This window comes from Alligator mississippiensis, chromosome 2 (genome assembly GCF_030867095.1).
Source record: "Alligator mississippiensis isolate rAllMis1 chromosome 2, rAllMis1, whole genome shotgun sequence".
Taxonomy (NCBI): domain Eukaryota; kingdom Metazoa; phylum Chordata; order Crocodylia; family Alligatoridae; genus Alligator; species Alligator mississippiensis.
The window spans coordinates 155,553,929-155,575,610 of record NC_081825.1 but is presented as its reverse complement, the minus strand read 5'-3'; the positions used below and the strand labels follow the sequence as shown (position 1 = coordinate 155,575,610).

Here is a 21,682-nt window from a genome sequence, read left to right as displayed (position 1 = left end):
GAAGGGTTACAGTATAGGGATATCTCATCCATTTTAACTCTTATACCTTCTAAAACACTCCGATTCTGCAATGATGGGTAGAATATAAATAAACAGATATTGTGACATTCATATTAGTTACAGGCAGCAGAGTCTTGAAGTTGTAAGATGACATCAGAATATCTGACAAAAAAACTGGACAGTGCCAGTCAAAGCCATATGTTTGAATTCACATAAACAGAACATCTTAGACCTTTAAGTGTCAAATTTTCAAAGCCCCATGCAATGGGTTATTTAATGTGACTTCTATCTAATTTCTCATGGTTGCATGTCTAAATGAGCAATAATTCAAGGAGTTTGGATAATTACTTTTCTAAATGGGAATTTATACATATAGTTATACAAATGTGTGTAAATATCCTTATAGGCATGCACTTTTATGTGCCTAATTGATGATTCCATTTTAATACGGACATCTTATTGTGCAAGGTACTAAAATGCTGTACCCAAAAGTAGGTCTTTTTTGTATAGTCTTAGAAATCAGGATGCCTGAATCAATGGCAGCACACAGACAAAACTAAGGTTACTTACAATTTTAATTTAATATTTTTGTATCAATTATATTGCTGACAAATAAATCCAACCTGAAAGAGATTAATGTTAAATCTAAGAAAAAGGGTTTATTTTGGAAATGGGAACATAACATTCTGAATCATGAATTGATGGGAATACGGTTGGATTCCCCAAAATGCCTATGTAGTTTGGGACAAACCTTCTACTAAAAGACTGAAAGCTAATGAGACTCAGTTATGTCTACACTGCTACAGGACTGAACTATAGACAGTTACAGTGACATGTGGCATCCCTGCTTCACAGGTGCTACATCAAAAGATGCAGTGTAGCCACTCAATACTGTATTATGTGTACACTAATAAATTCCATTGTATGCTTGTTGGAGAGCTCTCTGTGTTATAGCCAGAACAGCTGCATTACATTCTTTTCAGAGTATAGCATATGGAGTGGAATTTCATGCTTCACTGCAGCTTTCCTTAACATGTTCCTTCAATAGCGTAGGTATGCCCATAGAGGCGTCTGAAAATCCTACCCATCCCATGTCAGGGGTCAGCAACATCTGGGGTGGTGGGCCAGAATGGCCCAGCTCATATCCTAGAAAGCGGGAACTAGGACCTGGCTGCTGCTGTCAATGATGCTGCTTTTCCCTACCACCTGGATGCAGCACAACACAGGGAAGCTCCCAGATGAACATTGCCAAAGCTCTGTGGGCTGGGTCCAATAGCTTCATGGGTTGTATCCAGCCTGCCGGCTGTAGGGTGCTGACCCCTGACATATGCCATTTAAATAAGCCTTCAATTGTTACATGTTGATGACTGCAAAAAGTAGGCCACAAAGCCTGCTCCTCTGGACTAATTTGATGATAATTCTGTAATCTCTAACAGCTCTGTATTTTATTAATATTTCCCTCCTACTTTTCAGTGCCAAAACCCCAACCCATCCTGGCTCCCCAATTAAAAATATATTGTTTTACTGGAATAAAAGAAGGGGGAGGGGGAATCTCAAACCAAAAATCAACATCCATCCCACCAAAACAAAAAACTTTAGCAAATTACATTTCAACCAATAATCCAGTTTGCTTAAATATGTCAATACCACTGCATTCCATTATTTTACAATTCTTCAGACATGTATTTTTATTTGACTTAAAACTATTTGCCCATGAAAATCAAATAGATCATAGCTAAGCTTAATTTAATAAAAAGGCCTAAATATTTCAATGTAACAGTCAGGTAAAACAGTCATCTCCATAAGTGTGATTAAAAAAAATAATTATTTTCAGGATTAAAGTGGATACTCATGAGTGAATGTATCAGAGGAAAATGGCAATGCAATATCCATAAATGTTAAGAAGCTTAGAAGTTTAGTTTTTTTGTATGCTTCTGAATTATTTTTCTCGTGGAAGATGAACTCTCAGCCTGAACCTAAAAATTAATTCTAGTTTTGGCTTTAAAGAGAGAGCCTAGCTTATTATGCATGTACATATTTTTTATACTAAAAGTCATGTAAAATGGATCTTTTGACCAAGGCTAACAGATTTAGGAGGGGAAATTACCATTTTAAATCACTTACCTCTGTAATGAAGGACTTGGCTGTTGATGGATTCATTACAAGAATGGCCCTCCTCAGAGTGTCCCGGTAGCGATTTAGTTCTTCTATTCTCATGGTGGCAAACAGCCCTGTGATCATTTTATTGATGTTGTTCTCTACTTTCTGCAGTGCTACATCCATTCCCTGCTGAGACACTTTGTCCAAAAACTCTTGTATTCCACGGATATCTAGAAACATCAAAAGCCCATCAAAATGCTAATTAGCCTATAGAAAGGAGACAAAAAGTATTTGGCTTATCTTGAAGCAGCATTTTATTCTGTGTCAGGTAAACCCCAAAGGCCACCTTAACTTAATATTCATTGGAACTGTTCCCCAGCTATGCTTATGACATTTCTTAAAAGTGTAAAAATATGGAAAAGAACTTTTATGCACTGGTTTTGGTTCAAATAAAGGCCATTAGAACCATTTAACAATATTTGTAGTTGCTGTTCTCATTCACTTATTCATATTATTTTCAATACTTACTAGCCCTATAAAACTCTGAGCAGTTTTACACTGAACACATGTGAAGAAAGGGAGAAGGAAGGCTAAGCTATCAGACTGAAACATATCACACCATTCTTTCTTCCCCCCACCACTGTTTTTCAGGTGGTGGGGGACTACAAAAGGTGTTATCATAGCAGTACAACTGCTACTGGAACAGCATGGACCTTCTGAATGCCTAAATTTAGTTGCTATGCAGCTTGTGCTAGCCATTTGCCAAAAAAGCTTGAGGATTGAGTCTAAGTTGTATAAACATTTTGCTTCCTTTTTCCCCTCCTTTTTTCCCCAGACACAACCATAACATGTACTGTAGAATTACAAACACCTTCCTCAATAGATACAATAGCTGCTGTCTGAATTTAATGTTAAAAAAAGAGAACAAAAACAGGCATTATGTGTTTCCACATAGAAAGTGCTGTAATGAGACTGCTGGCTCATTCTGAGTACACTCTTCCTAAAAACACGTAGGGAAGAAATGAAAGACAAAAGCAAATGCTCAGTTCATCATCCAGTACAGTCTTCCATGGCATCCCTTAAATATTGCTGATTGAGCATTTATTGTTTAGTTGACTGATTGGGAGGGTTATTTTTCGGGGGCGGGGGGGGTTAGGAGGAAGGATGGCAGTTTATCAAAACCAATGCTATTTGAAGAAACATATGAGTTTTGATGGAAAACGTTTCTCAGGTCCAGGATGGAGTTTACAGTCAAAACTACAGAGAGGTCCCACGATCCCAAGCACTAGCTGGCAGACAGAAATATTGTTCAAGTCCCTGATCTGCCATGCCATTCTCCCATACTGGGAGACTGCTCTGACCACTGGCCTATCAACTATTCTAATGCAAGTTTCCCTCTTGCTGGAACTGTTCCACTTTGCATAAATAAATTGGTGCATGGAGGTGAAGGTGACTTTCATCCATGGACTATTGGCTGTTTTGGGGTAGGTCTCTCTGGAGGTCTTCAATTGGAAGTGTTCTACATTGTATACATATAGATTAACTGGGCCAGAGTTTACAAGATTTGGCTTTGGAGCACAAAGTTAAACTTGGTCCCATATGCCAGGCAATCATCCTGACCACTGGCTGACCTGGAGTGGTTCTTTCTTCGTCAAATGCCATTCTGGACTGAAAAAACTTTCCCCAAAACATGTTTTATTGAAGCTTGCTATTTTTCCAGAATAATGGTTCTTTTCCTGTTTTCCTTGTCTCTCATTTTTTATTAAAATAATTCAAAGATCTTGGTAGCCTCCTGATATAGGAGGAGAACATTGTTGAAATCTCCAAAAACGTGAGCTAGGCAGTCTATATCCTCTCCATCCCTACCCTTGAACAAGAAAAGCAATTGACATTCAAAAGACAGAAATCAGGTTTGAGTTAAGAGCTGGAAGCACTGTGGAAGCTGGAAAGAGCCAGCTGGCAATGGACAAGCAGAACATAGTCTAACAGCTGGGACAGAGGCTGAATGGAAAGCTGTCTGGGGAATAAGCTTGTTGCTTCCTGAGAGGCAGCAGGATGTAAGGAGCAGCCTGCCAGTAGGAGGCATTTGGTTAGCCTATATCCAGATGTTGCGTTGACAATGCAGTGGGGCCCTGTAATGGATGTTAGGAATATTCAAAGCCTAATAATTTTATAAATGTTTGATGCATGGGCTTATTTAGCAGTTGTTGCAAACCTACATGGGTAAGATGAAGAATAATTTCTACAGGAATTAAAATTCATGGGGGAAATTCATGCAAATCCCTAATACTTAATGAAGTAGAGAGGAAGACATTTTTGAATGCTTACCACGGCATTCCCAATTGCTGCCTGGCCACAGGATATCTCTGTCATTGCCTCTAAGAAAACAGAACTGCAGTTGCTGAATATCAGTCCTGCTGATCCAAACACGATATATTGGAAAGGACTGCTATTGGATTAAGGTCAGGTCAGTAGTCCCCTTGGATGACTTCCTGACTGCCCTGTGCAGATCAGTACCCAGTGAGAACACTGCATGTGTTTAAGTTTAAAGGGTGTTCAGTATCTGCCTTTAGGTCAAGATGTGATCAGTATGCTACAGATTGGGGTATCACAGCAGGTCAAGGACCCTATAAAGAAGGGCCTAATATTAAATTAAAAGGTACAGGGAGCCAAAACAGCTTGCTTTCCCATTGTAAGCAACAAAACACTGAAGAACAGAAGTACAATCTCTATGAGAGAACATGCACTTTATCTTTTTCCTCTTACGAGGTTATACTAAATTGAGAACATGATGGCTACCAGCCCCACAGAAAACATATTTCTTAGATATATTAAAATGTAATTAAAAGAACAAGTAATGTAACAGTTCATAACTAAGTATGCCACAAGTCATTTAACAGAGCCAGTCTTGGAAGCAGGCCTATTGTAACACTACTGTTCTGTAAGCTGGGCCTTTATGAATAAAATGCAAGGGATGGGAGACAAAGAGAGGAACCCAGGGCTGCAGTTAATCTATTGAGATCTACTTCAGCAAAGTTAGAAATATGTCTAAACATTTGGAGAATAATTTTACCACTGATAAAGTACAAGCTCATCCTAAAAATAAAGTTTCATGAGACAGATGCTAATTACAGCTGCTATTTAATGTCTAAATCAGGAAAATTAAATTCAATCTAATCAGAGATGTTAGATTTTTTTTTGGCACTTCAATGCCAATTTAAACTGTAACAAGATTATTTGTACTGTTACAAACATGTCTAGTTTTATGCAAATGGTAAAATTACTGTCTCACTTTAACCCCCCAAGTTCTAAAGCTTTGCATGTTTCCCATGTTTCTCAGGTTATGTTTATATGGCACAAGGGAGCACTTTGCAGAGATACCTGAGCTAATTTTGCATATGCTAGTACTGGAACTAGCAGCAGTATAGCCACAGCCCTGCTACACTTTGCTAGGCTAATTAGCTTCACTAAGAAGCAAGACTTATTAGCCCAAAGGAAGCACCATGTTAACACAGGTTTTTGGCTTCTGCTCTGAAGCTAACATGTGGAAAACAAGGTCAAGCATCTCTGTATAGTACTTCTTTGCACCATAGTGAATATGGTCTGTGAGCTAACACTTTACACCTTTACCGGTAGCTTGGGATGTTGTTGCATGGGACTGCACTGTGTTGTGTAAACATAGTGTGACAGAACACCCTTTAGGGTATCTGTCATTTTAAGGGCTGGAGAAGGGAGCTGCAAGGTGGCTAATGGAAGTGGCTATTTTGGGAGAGCTCTGTTATAAGAGCAGAGCATTTTGAGAGCTGGGAATATCATTGCCTGATAGAGCTCCTACCCCAGGAATATCTTGGAGGTAAGGGTGAGGCTATGGGGAAGGAGAAGGCCTCAGTGGCCCTGGGCATGACCAAAAACTGCACCCTGCCAGGATAGGGAGGCCTGGTAGTCCTGCCTGTGGTGGGACACGGCCACTCAAATACCAGGACCAATAACCTTGGCAGGCTGGGGCACATATACCCCTGTCCCCATCTTTGGTTATTGGGGGGGGGGGCAGGTAAGCTTATTGAATCCTATGGGGTGACCCTGTAGTGGGGGGCCAAACACACTGAAGGAGAAGCACCTGTGCCTAAGGGGGTGTAAGACCCCGGGCCCTGAGAGTTGCAGGGTGGAGTTGTGGGGCCAGTTAAGTTCAGAGAGTAGCAGCTGAGCCCTAAGGGGTGGAAGAACCCAGGCCCTAGTGTAAAGGGGTGGAGTTGTGGCCTGGTGAGGAGCTAGGGCTGAGAGAGCCCGGAGTGGGGTGAATCAGTGGTCACTGCCCAGATAAGGGTCAAAATGGACTCAAAGTGGACCCAAAAGGCTAGGTCAGGGTTGCCTTTTTTTTTTTTTTTTTTTTTTTTTTTTTTTTTTTTTTTTTTTTTTTTTTTTTTTTTTTTAATTCAGAGTAGCCACAACCATTTCAAAATGAGAACTGTCCATTGCCATCTATATTAATAATGAGCCTCATTACAATCTTGATGCTAAGAGCCAGAGTTATAGTGTTTTCATCATCTCTGGGTCACTAATGTTTAGCATTTGATTTGTTAATATACTGTCCTGAAATTTGACTCTAGATACAAATCTGCACACAAATAAGAAATAATGCTACATTCCACTGCTGGGTCTCAGCGGTAGGTGAGAACAGCAAGACTAACTATGAATAAACAAGCATAACACTCGCACGCAAAAACCTAACTACTCCAATGGGCTGCATACCTTGCTCTGAAAGTCAATAAAACCAGGCTTTATTGAAACAGTAGGGAAAGTATATCAAATGCTCTCCCAGAACATTCATTTTCCCATGTACCAAGAACTTTAAATCTAGTTATTATTAGCTGATCTCAACTTCTGTGGTGAAAGAGTTATGTGATTCTAATTCAGGAGAAAAGGGTGCAGACCCCAGCTCTGCTGCAGGCTAGAACTATGGGTAAGTTGGGGCAAGATCAAATGAGATATTTAGGCACCTAAATATCTTTTTGTATCTAGTAGTTTTAGAGTGATGTTGTAACTGGTTATTCATGCCTCAATTCCTCTTCTGTAAAAGTACAAATAGAAACATTTCGTTTCTCCCAATTTTCTTCTGACTTGATGATTTAAAACTAAGTTGTTTGATGCAGGAATTCTCAGTTACACTTTATTTCTGCTTCAAGGGGTCCTGTATTTGGTTACAGCTTCCAGGCATTATTGTAATTAACAGTAATTAAAAGTATGTTGATAAGGGTTGGACTCATGGCTAGTCGAGAAACTATGCATGTTCAGTTTGAAAAATCAACTTTCAAATGCACTCCATTCTCACTTCCAGGTATATATAGAGTGAGCACTGGTAAAATATGTTCTCAGTAGCTATCATCACTAAATAAATAAGCTACAAGAAAGATGTTAGGATGACTGTATTTGGATCTTGGGGATCATTGGATTTGCAGCTGAATAAAAGGCTGTAACCTGTGGCCTAACAGAGCTGCTAACCACAAGGCTGAATGATATATATTAAAAGTAATATTGCAAGATGCTTAGGCAAGTATTTTTTCTAACCATATAGCAGTGCTGTAAGATATGTAGCTTATATATAAGATTTTGCTTATGAATGCTTATGTTAAGCCAGCCATTTGCGTATGCTAAGTAACCATCTTTACTGTATCAACCATTTTCAAGTGAATCTGTGTAAGTCTGCATGCTGTGAATGAGGTAAAGCCTTAGAAATGTGGAAGATGGTACAAATTGGGACTGAAAAACAGACTGGAATGTGAAAGACAACACATAAATGGTAACAGAATCCAAAATAAACATATGCAAAAAGCTGAATGGTGATTGGTGAAGAAGCCTCCAGAAGCTTCCAGGCTTTGGTCAAAGTCCAAATGACTGAGAGAAGCAGGAGTCAAGGTCTTAGACATGTGCTCGTGGCAAAAAGACATGTAAATGAATGAAATGCATAGGCAATTGCATGCTAATGAAGCAAACAGTAAACAGAGCTAGAGCTTGAGAGAGGAAGAGATACGGGTGGAACCAAAAGAGGGGCAAAGGTGGAGTAAATGGTAATGAGCATGAACCAAGGTGTATAAAATGTGAAAAGAACTAATGTTCACTGTAGATCCCCTGTTTGCTGGTTTTTTGGGACCTTTGCCTGAAGTTGTCTCCATTTTGAATAAAGCTGTTGTGAGCAATGTGTGCTAGAGTTTGCTCCCTGCTTGCTCTGGCTAATGAGTAACAGGTCCATGAGCAATTGGATCGTTGTCTCCCTAGTCATTGGGCACCATGTGGAGTCTGGGTCTAACAAAGGAGTTCTTTGACTTGACTAGATCTAGTCTTCAATGCTTAGATCAGATTAAATGACACGTGGTAGAAATCACAGTCCTATCTACAGTAAGGTTTTTACTGCTATTTTTGGACATATTCCCTTATACTTAGCCAACCACAAAATCCTAGAGAAAAATCACAGATCCCAAATTTTTTTTTACCATAAACAACTGTTTGAAAATCCACAGTAGAATTTACTTTCTTAGCTATTTGATAATGATACCAATCATTAGTCAGTCAGAATCCAACAGGTTTCAGTTATCCTATTAGGCAGATGATCAATTATACCTACAAAGTGAATACCAAGCATGAAACAAACAGCAGAGGTACTGAAAATTTTTTATCACTGAACAAAAATGTTTATATTAAAAAATAATTCCCAAGAAGGTAATAAAAATCTACAGTCACAATGAATAATCTGAATATGGAATAAGTTTATCTGGTGGAAGAAAGATGGTACTACCTGATGATGATGATAATAATAAAGCAAATCCTATTCTCTGCCATTGTCTACACATAAAGAAGTATTATAAGGTGCTCACTATCACTAATGGAACAATTGGTTTTCTCAAGTCCTGTATAAAGACATTAACCCATCCTTCAATAATCTCACTCTGGATTTGAAAATATTTTCCTCACATTCTGCCCAGATGATAAATATCACCTGATTCAGTTGTGGCAGAAAAGGTGAATGTATTTGTCATAAATATTCACTGGCTGATTTACACAAAAGACTACTTTATTTGTACTGTTGATGAGGAAAGCCATTGTATAACAAATGATGCTGTTCAAATTCTTATCAAGAAAGGTTTATAAGTTGACTGCAATGATCCTTCCTCACACAGTAATGACTAAAATGACAGAAACTATTAATTATAGAGATCTACTGTACACCAGGGAGGCGCAGCTAACACAGGACTCAGGAAAATTTCATTTCTATTTAAAGCATGAGTTAAAAATCCATATTCCTACAAGAATGTTGATATTTATTACATGGCTTGGATTTAAGCTGAGGGCAGCAATGATTTATCATGACGATTCAATAACAATTTTTCATCTTATTTACAGAGAAGTGGGGTCCCCTTCTACCAGGCAAGTTGCATACAATAAAAAGAACCTTTAACCAACAAAGCTTTAGGACTATCTCATTTTAATTTTTAGCAGTGTTAAGGAGCTTAAAGGGAGCATTATGTAACTGAAGAATATGTTTAGATGGTCTGAATTCAAAGCATATAACAGTGGGTCAGGTTAAGTTATTAAAGATATATTTAAACTCAGATGCTTATGTGAAAATTTGCTTGTAATACCTCAAGCAAGCTAGTCTGATTTGAAGGAAGAATGAGAAGTGCAACAGAAGATAAGCCTTGCTAGGGAACAATCCAGGCAGAATGTGAGGGAAATATTTTCAAATCTACAGTGATATTATTGAAGGATGAGTTAATGACTTAAGACTTGAGAACCAAATGTTCAATTAGTGATAGTGAACACCTTATAATATTCCTTTATGTGTAGACAATGGCAGAGAATAGGATTTACTTTATTATTATTATCATCATCATCATCAGGTAGTGCCATCTTTCTTCCACCCGATAAACTTAATCTCCATTTAGATTATTCACCATGAATATAGATTTTTTTTTAAACAGGGTCCTCTTCCAAAATTGATACAGCCATATGCATGATATTACATGTAAATAATAATAGAATTGTGTGTGGATATATAGAATGCAAAACAGAACACGCACGTTTGGTGAAGAAATATTCCAAAAGCAGAAAAGTTGGCTGTTGCCTATGAAAGCTTATGTTTTTCTAAATCAGTTTGTCTTTAAGGTACCACCCTGCCCTGCACCCTTAAAGAGGACCTTCTTAAAGTACAGCCTGCTCTCCTGGACTCTTTTCTCCTATTTGAGCATCTTGACTGAGTGCTGGAAGTGATGGAAGTTGCCTAGGATCTATAAACTCATTTGCTGTTGACACTAGCTGTTGTAAGACACTGTGACAATTCTGAGGTCAGCTTGAGCAAATTTATGCACATTTTCCTTGCCTTTGGGGCAAGGATATTCATGCTAGGAATATCTAAGGATGATATTAAGGCTATGCTTCTACCAGCCAAACGCTGTCCACCTGGCTAAGACACTCCATAAATTGCTGGTATGACTAGGTTATTTTTTACTTTAATAGAGTAAATCTGTAATCTGAAGAGAGGCAGATTCTCTCTATCTCCCTCTTTAGTGTCTAGTGCAATTGTATTCTATGGATTCTGCAGTCTTTTGTACAGGGTGTTTTTGAAGCGCCCAGTGATCTTGGCTCCCATTTTTGTTCAGTTAGGAGTACAGTAGCAGTAAAGCAGTCATCAGTGGGTGCATCTACACATGGTATTAATGTGCCATGGGCACAGCAACTTCATGTGTGCCTGGTACTACAGAAATCTGAATTAGGGCAGAGCAACCATGGGATGGCAGGGGGCTCAGGGGTCAGCCCTGGGCTCTAAGTGGTGCCATCAAGAAGTGGAAGAGCTTGCTGGGACATGGGGTAGTACAGTGCAGGGCTAGGTGGCAGGCAGTTCCCCCCACTGTACCCCTTCATGCCCCAGCCAGCCCTGGTCACAGGTACACATGAGTTTGAGCACATACAATTACTCTGATGTAGGATAACATTTGTCCAAGACTGTTACAGAGGAGTTAATTAGTTTACCACTCCCTAATATAGAAACACACGTAGACTGTGATGCTTTACTGAAGAGCTAATTAGTCAACTCCACAGTAAAGTGCACGCGTGGAAATACCCAGTGGTATTAACTAAATTAGTCCCTACAAGGGAAACCTATTTTGGAGAAGCTGAAAGTATTCTGTTAGAGAAGTATGTCTTACCCAGGTAAACCTGTTAAATGTTATGGAAAGGGTTTCCCATCTGGAAATCTCAGAGTAAGTATATCTTTCATTCAGGACTGTATTCTTTACTAACCTGGTCAAGCCTATCTTCAGATTGAGTAATTACCTATTATGAATCACTGGTTGACCTCAACCCCTAATCATTATTAAAATAATTTTAAACAAAAATGGATGGTTATTTATTTATTTTTTTTACTTCAGTAGAGACACTGATGGCCAAAGAAATGATCTTGCTAGTCAAGATTTCCTTAAGCCAGTGGCATAAAAGGTACAGCCTGCAAGGTTCCTGGTAGGGCAGAGCTCACTACTGAAATCTGCAGCATAGAGATCCACTGGGGTATATACTGTAGCTGAGTTAAACCCCATGGCTTCCTGATGCTACTTGCTCCACTGCTGTCCAGATCTGGCCTATGAGGACTACTGCAGCCTACATCTAGGCCAAGGGACCAGCTGACATTGACACCACTGCCCTAAATGATAAGGTTATTTGTTATAGTACTGACTAAAGTGTAGTTAGCTTATCCCCAAAGCCTTTGTAGAAAATATTTGTAATGTCACCAATCAGCTTATAACATTTTCTAATGCTCACACTATAAAGTTTTAATCACCAGCATTTTCTTAAAAATAAAATCCTTTCCTTTTCTCCTCTCCTTTCTTGGGATTTAATCCAAATGTTTTGTCAGTTTTTCTTCAAAACATTTCACTTTTCTGATGCTTATATACATCATATCCTGCCTTAAAACTGAACCATGGCAATTTTAATTCAACAAGCCAAATTTTTGTGGTGACAATCTCATTAACCTGAGGCACCGGTGAGCAATTAAATATTTATTATGTAGGAACCTAACTTTAGATACCCAGTGAAAATTTTTTAAAAGGCAAATGCCTAAATTTTAAGCTTTAATGGCTGCACTTGAAGCTCCTCAAGTGTTGATCTGCCTTTTAAGATCACTGAGCACTCAGAAGCTCCTACTGAATCTAGTGGAAACTATAGGTGCTCAAACTTTCTTACTTGCAACCAGGTTTGAAAATATTGGCCTCACTGGGCACATCTACACCTGCCATTAGGGGGCAGCAATATACTGCAGAGCTTAGTGGTCCGCAATTTATTGCCCTGGGCACACGTCTGCACACACACCCCCACCACAGTACATAGAGTTGGGTTGCAACAGCCCCAGTTAGCAGGCAGCTTGGGGCTGCTCCAACTAGACCCAATGTGCTGGGGAGGAGCTGCCTGGGGCACAAGAGTGTTTCAGTGTGGGGCTAGTCATCAGGCAGCCTCAACACTGAAGCACCCTCATGCCCCAAGCAGCTGGTTGGCATCTACACATGTGCTATTGCACATGAAAAAACTCCACAGCAGGCAGTAAATACTGGCAAGTACTTACAAGTACAACTTTGCTGCAGAGTTTATTAATTTTGTGCACCCTAATAGGAGCGCACATGCAAACGTTGAGATGCTTACTGCACAGTTAATTAGTCAACTGTGCAAGAAATGTCTTGTGTAGATGTGCCCAGTGTGAATTAACTGTAAATTTTGCAAGCATCAACAGTATTTCATATATGTGTAAAATCTCCTTGGGTATTAATTCTAGATTTAATTATCCCATTACAGGTATACTTTTCATGTTGTTGTACTAGTCTATGCAGATATTGTGAAAACACATGCAGCTTGGTCTACCAGCATAAAGCTTGAAGATTTAAAAAAAATCTGCTCGATCTTTCTCCCTTATCATAGCAGCAACAGTTCTAGTAGAAAACCTCCCAGTGCTTTGCTTGTTCAAGCTTTAATTTACCTATACAATTCAAAGTTTACATTACATATTGATGTATAACCTGTTTCCTATCAATGTACCTATGGACTTGCAGGACTTTTTCAAAATATTCTCCAATTTCTTTTTCATCTACAAAAGTACAGTAATTTTTCTTCAGGGGACATAAACCACAGTGTTTAATTACCTCAGTAACTCTCCACTCAAGTAAATTGAGAATGAACCAATGCACATTTCAGGATTCAATGGTGCGTCAAGTGGAAAAGTTGTTAAAGAACTTCTTACAAACAAAATCCAACTTAGTTTATCACTTCATTTTATTCCAGCTGCAGAAGTGATGAATATATGTTTCTTTTCTTATCTGGATGACAAAATATGTACTAATGCAAAGAAAATAGTTCAATAATAAGCTTGAATTAATTATATGTTTATTGAGGCACAGTGAAGTAAATGAGAGTGCAGGAAGCTGGCAAGTAGCCAAATGAGTAATAAACAGTTTTAAGACTGTCTGGAGACAGACTTGAGAATATTATAGTCATCAGGCAGCTGAAAACAGCCTCCGGGTAATTATGAGCATTTGCAATCGATTAAGGAGAATGTGATCATTTTATGGGCCTTTATTAAACTTGCATTAAACTTCAAATGATTTGAAAATGTTATGGTTCCAAGTGTCTCTCTCCATGAATGGTCATTCACTCCTTATTTTTGAAAAGTGGATATGCAAGAAAAAAGTACAGTAGAATTTTCTACAGAATATTTCTTGACATTTAAAAAAGGCTTTCAGGAATGTAAGGTCAAGAAGAATAGCTCCTATCCTAAAATGCTCCTCTTCTCATCCAATGTGCCCTTTGGACTGGTTGCCTCAATTTCCCTCTGAGTTCCAGCAATAAATTCCTTTACACCTTGTGCCTGGAAAACACTCATATTCCTCATTCAGATTGCATTCACTAAGCCTGTCCTTTGCAAAGAGCTCTGCTTTTGATTCAGTTTCACAAACCTACTTTTCAGACTGGGTGGTTCCAGGCCTAGTCTCCTTGGTCTGTAAACACTCCCCTCACATTCTGGGTCTCCGCAGACCTTCATGTGTCTGCATATTGCTTCTCTTCTTCCTTTCAGACTGAGCTTGAAGTTTCCCTGTAAATCAACCGCGGGGAAGAAGCTAACTCAAGAAAACTTTTTTTTTTGTTTTTTTACTGACAATCTGCAAATTTTTTTTACTGATATATATTTTACATAATTTAATTTTAACCCTTATGCCTGGCTCTGGACAGCAGTAATGAGGACTGGATTCAAATTTAAGGATTTAACACCAACTATAGTTTTAAAAAAATCCTACAGATTATTAGTAAAAAAAAAGAAAGAAAGTTCAAGTTAGAGATCCACAAAATCTTCATCTAACAACCTTGAAGAAAACCTTTACGTACAAAAAGTGCTGATATTTTCACCACATAGCTTGCTTAGGTGCTTGAAGTTCAGCCACACTGTGTTCGCAGAGAAGCTGCCATCCTGGCTGAGCTGAATGTGTAAATGCCTATTTTCTGTTTACATTTCTAAGATTCACAAACTTAGAAGACCCTGCCCCAGTGGGACCTGATCCAAAGGTAGTCCAAGCATGCCTCTTCCTCTCTGATGGCACTGAATGACAGCCCCGGGCCACTTTCCTTTTACAAACATGTCCAGCAAGGGATGCCAGGGTAATGGTGTGGAGCCACGCACTTTTTATAAAATAGTGAAGTGGTTAGAGTTCTTATCCAGGAAACAGAAGACCTGGTCCTGGGTCCTCTATATGTATAGGAGTTCAAACTCACATCTCCCACTTCTCAGGAAAAGGCCAGAGCCAGACCTGCAGTAGAGTCACTCTCCAACCCACTTCCAACCTACCCTACTGCTCCTTGCCCCCTTCCCTGCTGAAGCTGTGTTACAGTACAGAAAGGAAATGAAGATTCATAAAGAAAGAAAAATAGGAAGCAATAAGAAGCATAGCTTTTTATGTTTCATTCCCAGTAAAGAAAGCACTCCCCTGGGAAGTGGAGAAACCCAGATTCTGGCCCTTGCTTCTAACACTGAATGCACATTTCATCCAATGCCTCTTTAATGAAACAATGTGTAAGCAGTCCTAGACAAAGGGACCTAAATATAGGACTCTTCTCCATCTCCCTACAGTAGTGCTCATTTTGCTGGGGTAGAATCATGTTTCCTTCTGCTTATTTGTCCCTGGACCACTGAATATTCATTTCTTTTCTGCACATTCTCATAGATTCAACAGGAAGAGCAGAGAGTACCCCCAGGACAGCGTTACCCAGTCTCTGGCTTGGTTGTTACGGTACTTCTATAAGAGATATAAGAAGTGAGTTTGAACTATCCTCCCCTGGGGTTTTCCAACTTCCTTGGCAAGTGCTTTAACCACTAGATTATTATACAAAGTGTGGGCAGCACCACCACTGTCTAGGTAAGAGTGAGAAAGTCGCCTGTTCTTGAAAGAATAACTTAAGAATCTAAGTCTGAGCATGGGTTCCATGCTTTGAATTCCAGTCTTTCTTAGGCACTGACCTGCAGATTTCAAATAGGTGCTCAGGAGCTGGCATGAATTCAAACACATCCCTCTCTCCAGTGTTTTGGGCTGGCTAGCTTATACCTCACCTTCCTGTCCTTTGCTCCATTTCCCAACCCATATCCATTGTGCTGAGTGTGGTGAATCTTAAATACTTAACTCTTGTCATGTAATGAGTAGGGAAGTTAAGCACCTGACTTCAGTTCATAAATCGATCAAACTTCTAGAGCCAGTGCCAGAACTTTTAGGCATAAAACACTTCATATCATCACACCTGCATTCTGTTTGTGAATCTCATCCTAAAAAATTAAGTCAGACTCTTGGAGACCAGTACAAATCAGTTCGCAAAAACATGTGGTCTTTGTATGAAGGCCACAGAATAAGCAAGCATAGATGCATTATCCTTTAGAAAAATAAATGCTATGTATATCAATAATGAGTGCCCTGCATCATCTTTTACATACACCAGCTCAGTTAAAAAACAAAGGGGTAGATTTGAATATACTATACACAAGAGCACCCTTGCACCCCTTTTTATTGTATACAAAATGCAGGATGCTTTTTAGAGACAACAGAAAAAAGAATAGAAAATAAGATCATATGAATTTCCTTGGAAACAATCCTATTCTTTTCATCTCCTTAAAGAAGCAGAGAATCTTTCTAGATGCCTTGACACCAACAAAGAATAAAAAAACAAATACAAACAGCAGAAATAGCTCTTTTTGCATTCTAGATCTGTACAGATGTCTATATTGGAAAATGGCAGAAATTTCTCAGTTATTCTTTAGAAATGACTGATTGGGTTCTTTACAGAATTTACTACCACAAGGAAAACATCAAAATGCAAATGTTCACTTCAGCAACACAATGCACTTAGCTGCATGTAAAAGAGTTAGCACAGTCTAAAAACATATCTGTTCCCATTGGTATATCCATGATTTAATAAAGAGGAGTATGGCATGCCACCATTCAGACCAGGAAAGAATAAGAGTAAGGTGTGGCTGGAAATCCCAGGTCAGCAGGGGTCATCAGGGAGCCGGCTAGAGAGAAGATGCATAAAAGAGGGACCAACACTCCGCCCCCGCACTGACAGCCACTCCAGCCACGGGCTATGCAGAGTGGCTGTTTAGGGTTCCAAGCTCAGCCAGAAACAACAGCACCAGTGGTGTGTAGTTTCTACTTTCCAACCTCTGCTCCCTGTCTTCTGCTGGCCAGGAACAGGTGCTGGAAGGAGGAACCTACATGCCACCACTGGCTCATGTACATCTGCTCCATGCAGCCTACGAGAGTGGACCAGGAGCAACTCATGACTCCCCTGTTCCTGCATCAGCTGGGGGTAGCAGTGGCAAAATGAAGGTTCCTCCTTCCAGCGCCTGTTCCCCGCCAGTTCAACCAGTTGTGGACACCTACAGGGGAAGGACAGGCAGGGTTTAGGAATCTGAAGGAGGAACCTGAGCACCATGCTGAGCCTAGCATCCCTCACAACCAGAGGCACAGCCCCTGCTGCTGTAGCCTACCGATCTAATGATCAGAGCTGGTGGATCTCTATATATTCAAACTTAAAATGAGTATTTAATTCCCCTTCTTTATCTCACTTTTTGAAACATTCATGTGAAAGGGGGGTTTTCTTCACACTAATATTTGGGGATTCACTATTCATCATGGGCATACCCCCAGTCATGCACAAATATAACACTTCAAAGATCTGAATTTGGCCAGATTAGAATCTTTTGTCACGTAGTAGTCATTTCCCTGTAAGATATAGCCCATAAAATCCAGTTTTGTCTTTCATTGAAAGAATTTACACCTGAATTGAAAAAAGATCATTTCCACTCATTTCAATGCGCGTTGAATCTAGACACAATCCAAAATCTGTGACGCTACAAATTACAAAAGATAGTGACTTAAAGGAGACAGGGGATTGATTCTACCCATACTCAGGTTTACAAGGTTGCGATTTCCATTCCCTTCAAGCCAACTGAGTTACTGTAGATCTACAAGTACAAGCAGAATCACACCAAACATTTACAAAACACCTTTTTCTTAGAATGTATCAGGTTAACCCAATAGTTACCATTTCTTGTCCTTCAACAAAGGCTTGTTTAATACTAATGTTCCTTTAATATCAGAAGGCTGCCCTTTTTACACAGAGCTATAATGCAGGCAAAGAAAGCAGGAATTGTGCAGCAAAGGGATGAACTGTAAGTTTTTCTAGTAGAAGTAGGGTCATAAAATAGGAGGGTAGCGGGGAGAAACTCTTTAATTTTACTATCAAATTAGTTCAGTTTCTGAGGCCTTAAAGCATGTCTGTTATCACTATTTTCTGGACACTAAATGCATGTGAAATATGATTACCACAACAAATTAAATTTAAAAAAAGACCAAATAAGTAAGGATTTCAGTTCAGAAGTTCTCCTGCCTGCCCGCTTCCCCTATGACATGTGTGTCCATGCACATTGTGTTATCATTCCTCATTAGTTACAGGGAAGGCAGTAGTCACTGACACTGAACACAGGGTTAAGACTTGTCATTATTTATTGAAATCTTTCCTACAAATAGCTCGATCCAGATATGCCAACTAGACTACAATGAGACTTGATTTTAATTACAGGTAAGTAACTTTTTAAAGTCAATATCCTGTAAATTTAATTCTGAAAAAACCCCACTCTCGATGTAAAATTTAATTGTCAGTGGTTTCAAAGTAAGGCTTCTGAATCACTTCCTATTCACACAGTTAACTAGGACTTTGAAGGAAATGAATATTTCATCTAGGACTTCAACTTTCTTTGTTGGAAAAATTTTTTTAAGTGGAATCGCATCTTTTATAAGCTGGATATAAAAGCTTTAGAAAAATGGACTCTTTTTTCTGTTCTGTTAAAAGCTGAATGCATTGATCCAATTATATCCAGAAAGGATCTGGGATATTTGATGAAAAAAAATATACAACAAGCAACATTCTACTTTGCAGAAGTATATCATTCCAAATATAAATTATGCTTTCTCACTCTACTAATGAAAGGCAATCGCCAATAGGCAAGATAAAAGTCAAAAGCCATTTCAATGCATTGAACTTAAAACCAATGACATTGATAACTATATATGTGAATGGATGTAGCCCCTCTTCAAGGTACAAAGTATTTACTTTGGAGTCTAGCCTGGCTGGATAGCTATTGGTGTTCATGTGCATGTCAGTGGGTGGGTGGAGGTGTGTGTGAACACAAGGGCAGGAAGCTGAGGTGCCCCTTTGTTCCATTCCAGCACATTTTCATTTCCTTATTTTCAAAGAATAACTAGACACAAAGGAAGAAAAAACTCTAGAGATCCATGTTACAGAATCTATACTGTGGAGATATGTATAAGTATCCATAGGAATAATGACTATGGCATATATATTTATATATAAAGGTAGAATGAAGATTGGTATCTGGCTTTGTGCATAGACATTAATTCTTCAAAACACTAAAGTTTATTATTAATGTTAAATAGGTGAATAATGCCAGTACTGTCTCTATTCAGCAAAGCATATAAACACTTGTTAAACTTCAAGCAGGTGCTTAAGTCTCATTAACTGTTATGTGAATACTTAGGCTGTTTAATGTTAGATGTGTATTGAATCTTAGCAGAATTGGGTCTCTGGTCAGTATGGGCAGGGAGCAGAAACAATTCTACAGCGATAGTCTTTTTGAAAATGCAGGGAGCAAGCTCCAGAGAGAGCAACATCGATCCAACCTTGGTTAGAATGACAAGTTGAATACTTGACCTAGTGCCTTTAAATAACTGAAGGGAAGTTAAAGGTTTAAATTTCAAAGATTTCCTTCCTCACTTAAAAGCATTAAAAATTATCACCATAAAACCATGGCAACACAAGATAATGTATTTTCATGATGTGAAAATATTTTAAAAACTTGATTTGGGCCCCCGCCCTTTGGAACAGGTCAGATTAAATTGAATAACAACATATAGCACTCACGGGAGAATTTTTCACAGTCAAAGTCCTTCACAACTTTAATAATATATGAAACATGCGCTCAGTGCAAATGAGAAGCAAATGAGATCAATACCATAATTTACGAAGTATTATATTTATTAAAAATATGTTGTGAGAAATGGCCACTGTGAACTCAATACTGTCTTCAAAGGAACTATTTGTGAAATTAAACTGACCAAAAGTTTGCTTCATGATCCCGATTCATCAGGGAATTTCAGCACAAACTGCTTTTGTTCACAACAGTTTCTGGAAATGGGGATGAACAGCGAAGTGGCAAAATCTGCAGATGATACAAAGCTATTTAACTTTAGCCAAATTTAGAGAGTACTTCAAATAATTTGGGAAGAATCTAAGAAAATTAGGTGAATGGGCAACACAGGGACAGATTAAATTTAAAGTGTATAAATGCTAAGTTATTTAGAGGGAAAAAATCTGAACTACACTCTTTTGACAGCACAATGCAAGGCCCTTTTTAACACGTGGCTGTGTTACAGAAAAACATACAATGTTTAAAGAATAGGATAGAGAATAATATGGACAATGTGATAACACTATTGTATAAATCAATAATAACATCTGAAATATGATGCTCAATACTGATCATCCCTCTACAAGGGAGTTTAGATATATGTAACAAGAATAATTAGGGGCATGGAAGAATACTCACAAGAAGAAAAATTTAAAGACTGGGATCGTTTTCTTACATAAGGACATGAATAAAAGGGGATGGGATAAAATATACAAAATAACCAATGTTGTTGGGATGGTAGATCTGGAATTTGTATTCTCCATTTCATATCATAAAAACAAGAGGACATCCAATGAAACTGGCACATTCAAAATTTTTAAAAGAAAAGCTGTTTCTCAAAATCCACAATTGAACTGTGCAACCTGCTGACATAGGTGGCAACTGAAAGAGGGATTGTAAAGTTATATGGCTAATGAGATTATTCAGATTTATCTCAAATCAAGTTTCAAAGGTTTAGAATGAAAATGAAATCTCTAGCTTCAGGGTTTGAGTCAGTCTGTACCTATACAGGTTTAAGATGAGACATCAGTTGGTGGCAGACCCTCTTCCATCTTCCTACCACAGGAACTTGTGCCCTTTTCTGAAGTATTTGACTGACTGTGAAAAACTAAATATGAGTTGTCTGTTCCAGTATGGTATTTCTTGTGTTTGTACAGAAAATTCCCAAAAGTATCTTTGAGGGCACCAAAAGAATATTGCCTACTAGTTATTATGACAAGGACAGGCTTAGTCTGTGTTTTTAGCCGCTGAGTCTGCTTTTGGGAAGGAGTCTCCTGTAGAATATCATGTTTAAGCTTGTGGGATACTAATTTAATTAACCGTCTGTGAAGGAGGGAGACAGAACTTACAGCATGGAGGACCCGCAGGGCTGCAGCCTGGAAATGAAGGAAAATACCCACCCAATTTCCGGAGCAGCATCTCAGTCAGGACTGGCAGAGGGAGGCCACCCAAAGGTATTTCTGGCCCTAGGGAGGGGCAGAGAGGGGTCAGTTCCCTGCAGACCACAGGGAGAGAGGAGCAGCTGAGCATCTCAGCAGGCAGAAACTATGGAACATGCCTACGGAACCCTGCGGGAGGACCCTGAGGCAGGTGGATGCCTGCAAATAAGCAGCTAGTGGTAATCTCCGGAGTGCAGCTACAGCTGAGGATCCGGAGCGAGGGAGTCCACAAGGCCTGAGAGAATCTCCGGACTGGAGTTTTTCCAACAGAGGACCTGGAGGAGGGCCTGAAGGAAAAAATCTACAGTCACAGGTAGAGCCTTCCTGCACATGCGGGAGACCCCAGATAAACTGTGAACTTTCATAGGGGTGCAGGGTCAGCTAACAAATGATAAAGAATGGACTAAGGGATTGTTTGCCTGAATTATGGTGATTGGGAGGTCGAACACCTGATCACGAGAAAAGGGGACATTGCCAGAGCCTGACAAGAAGGCTGAGAAATAGCCAGGGTTTCTGTGATTTCTTTTTGCTGTTTATTTATTTATTTATTTTTTTGAGCACAGGCCAAGACTGGCCCCTGGAAGGG

General features: G+C 39.1%; 1 protein-coding gene across 5 annotated transcripts in view; it reads right to left on the bottom strand.

The window, feature by feature from the left end:
• GRID2 (glutamate ionotropic receptor delta type subunit 2) overlaps positions 1–21,682 on the bottom strand; it is a 1,388,363-nt gene that overhangs the window by 567,401 nt on the left and 799,280 nt on the right. For all 5 annotated transcript variants that reach the window (XM_019488092.2, XM_019488089.2, XM_019488090.2 and 2 more), the window contains exon 4: positions 2,125–2,330. In XM_019488092.2, coding sequence (XP_019343637.1) covers positions 2,125–2,330 — 206 coding nt within the window. The remainder of the gene's footprint in view (positions 1–2,124; positions 2,331–21,682) is intronic.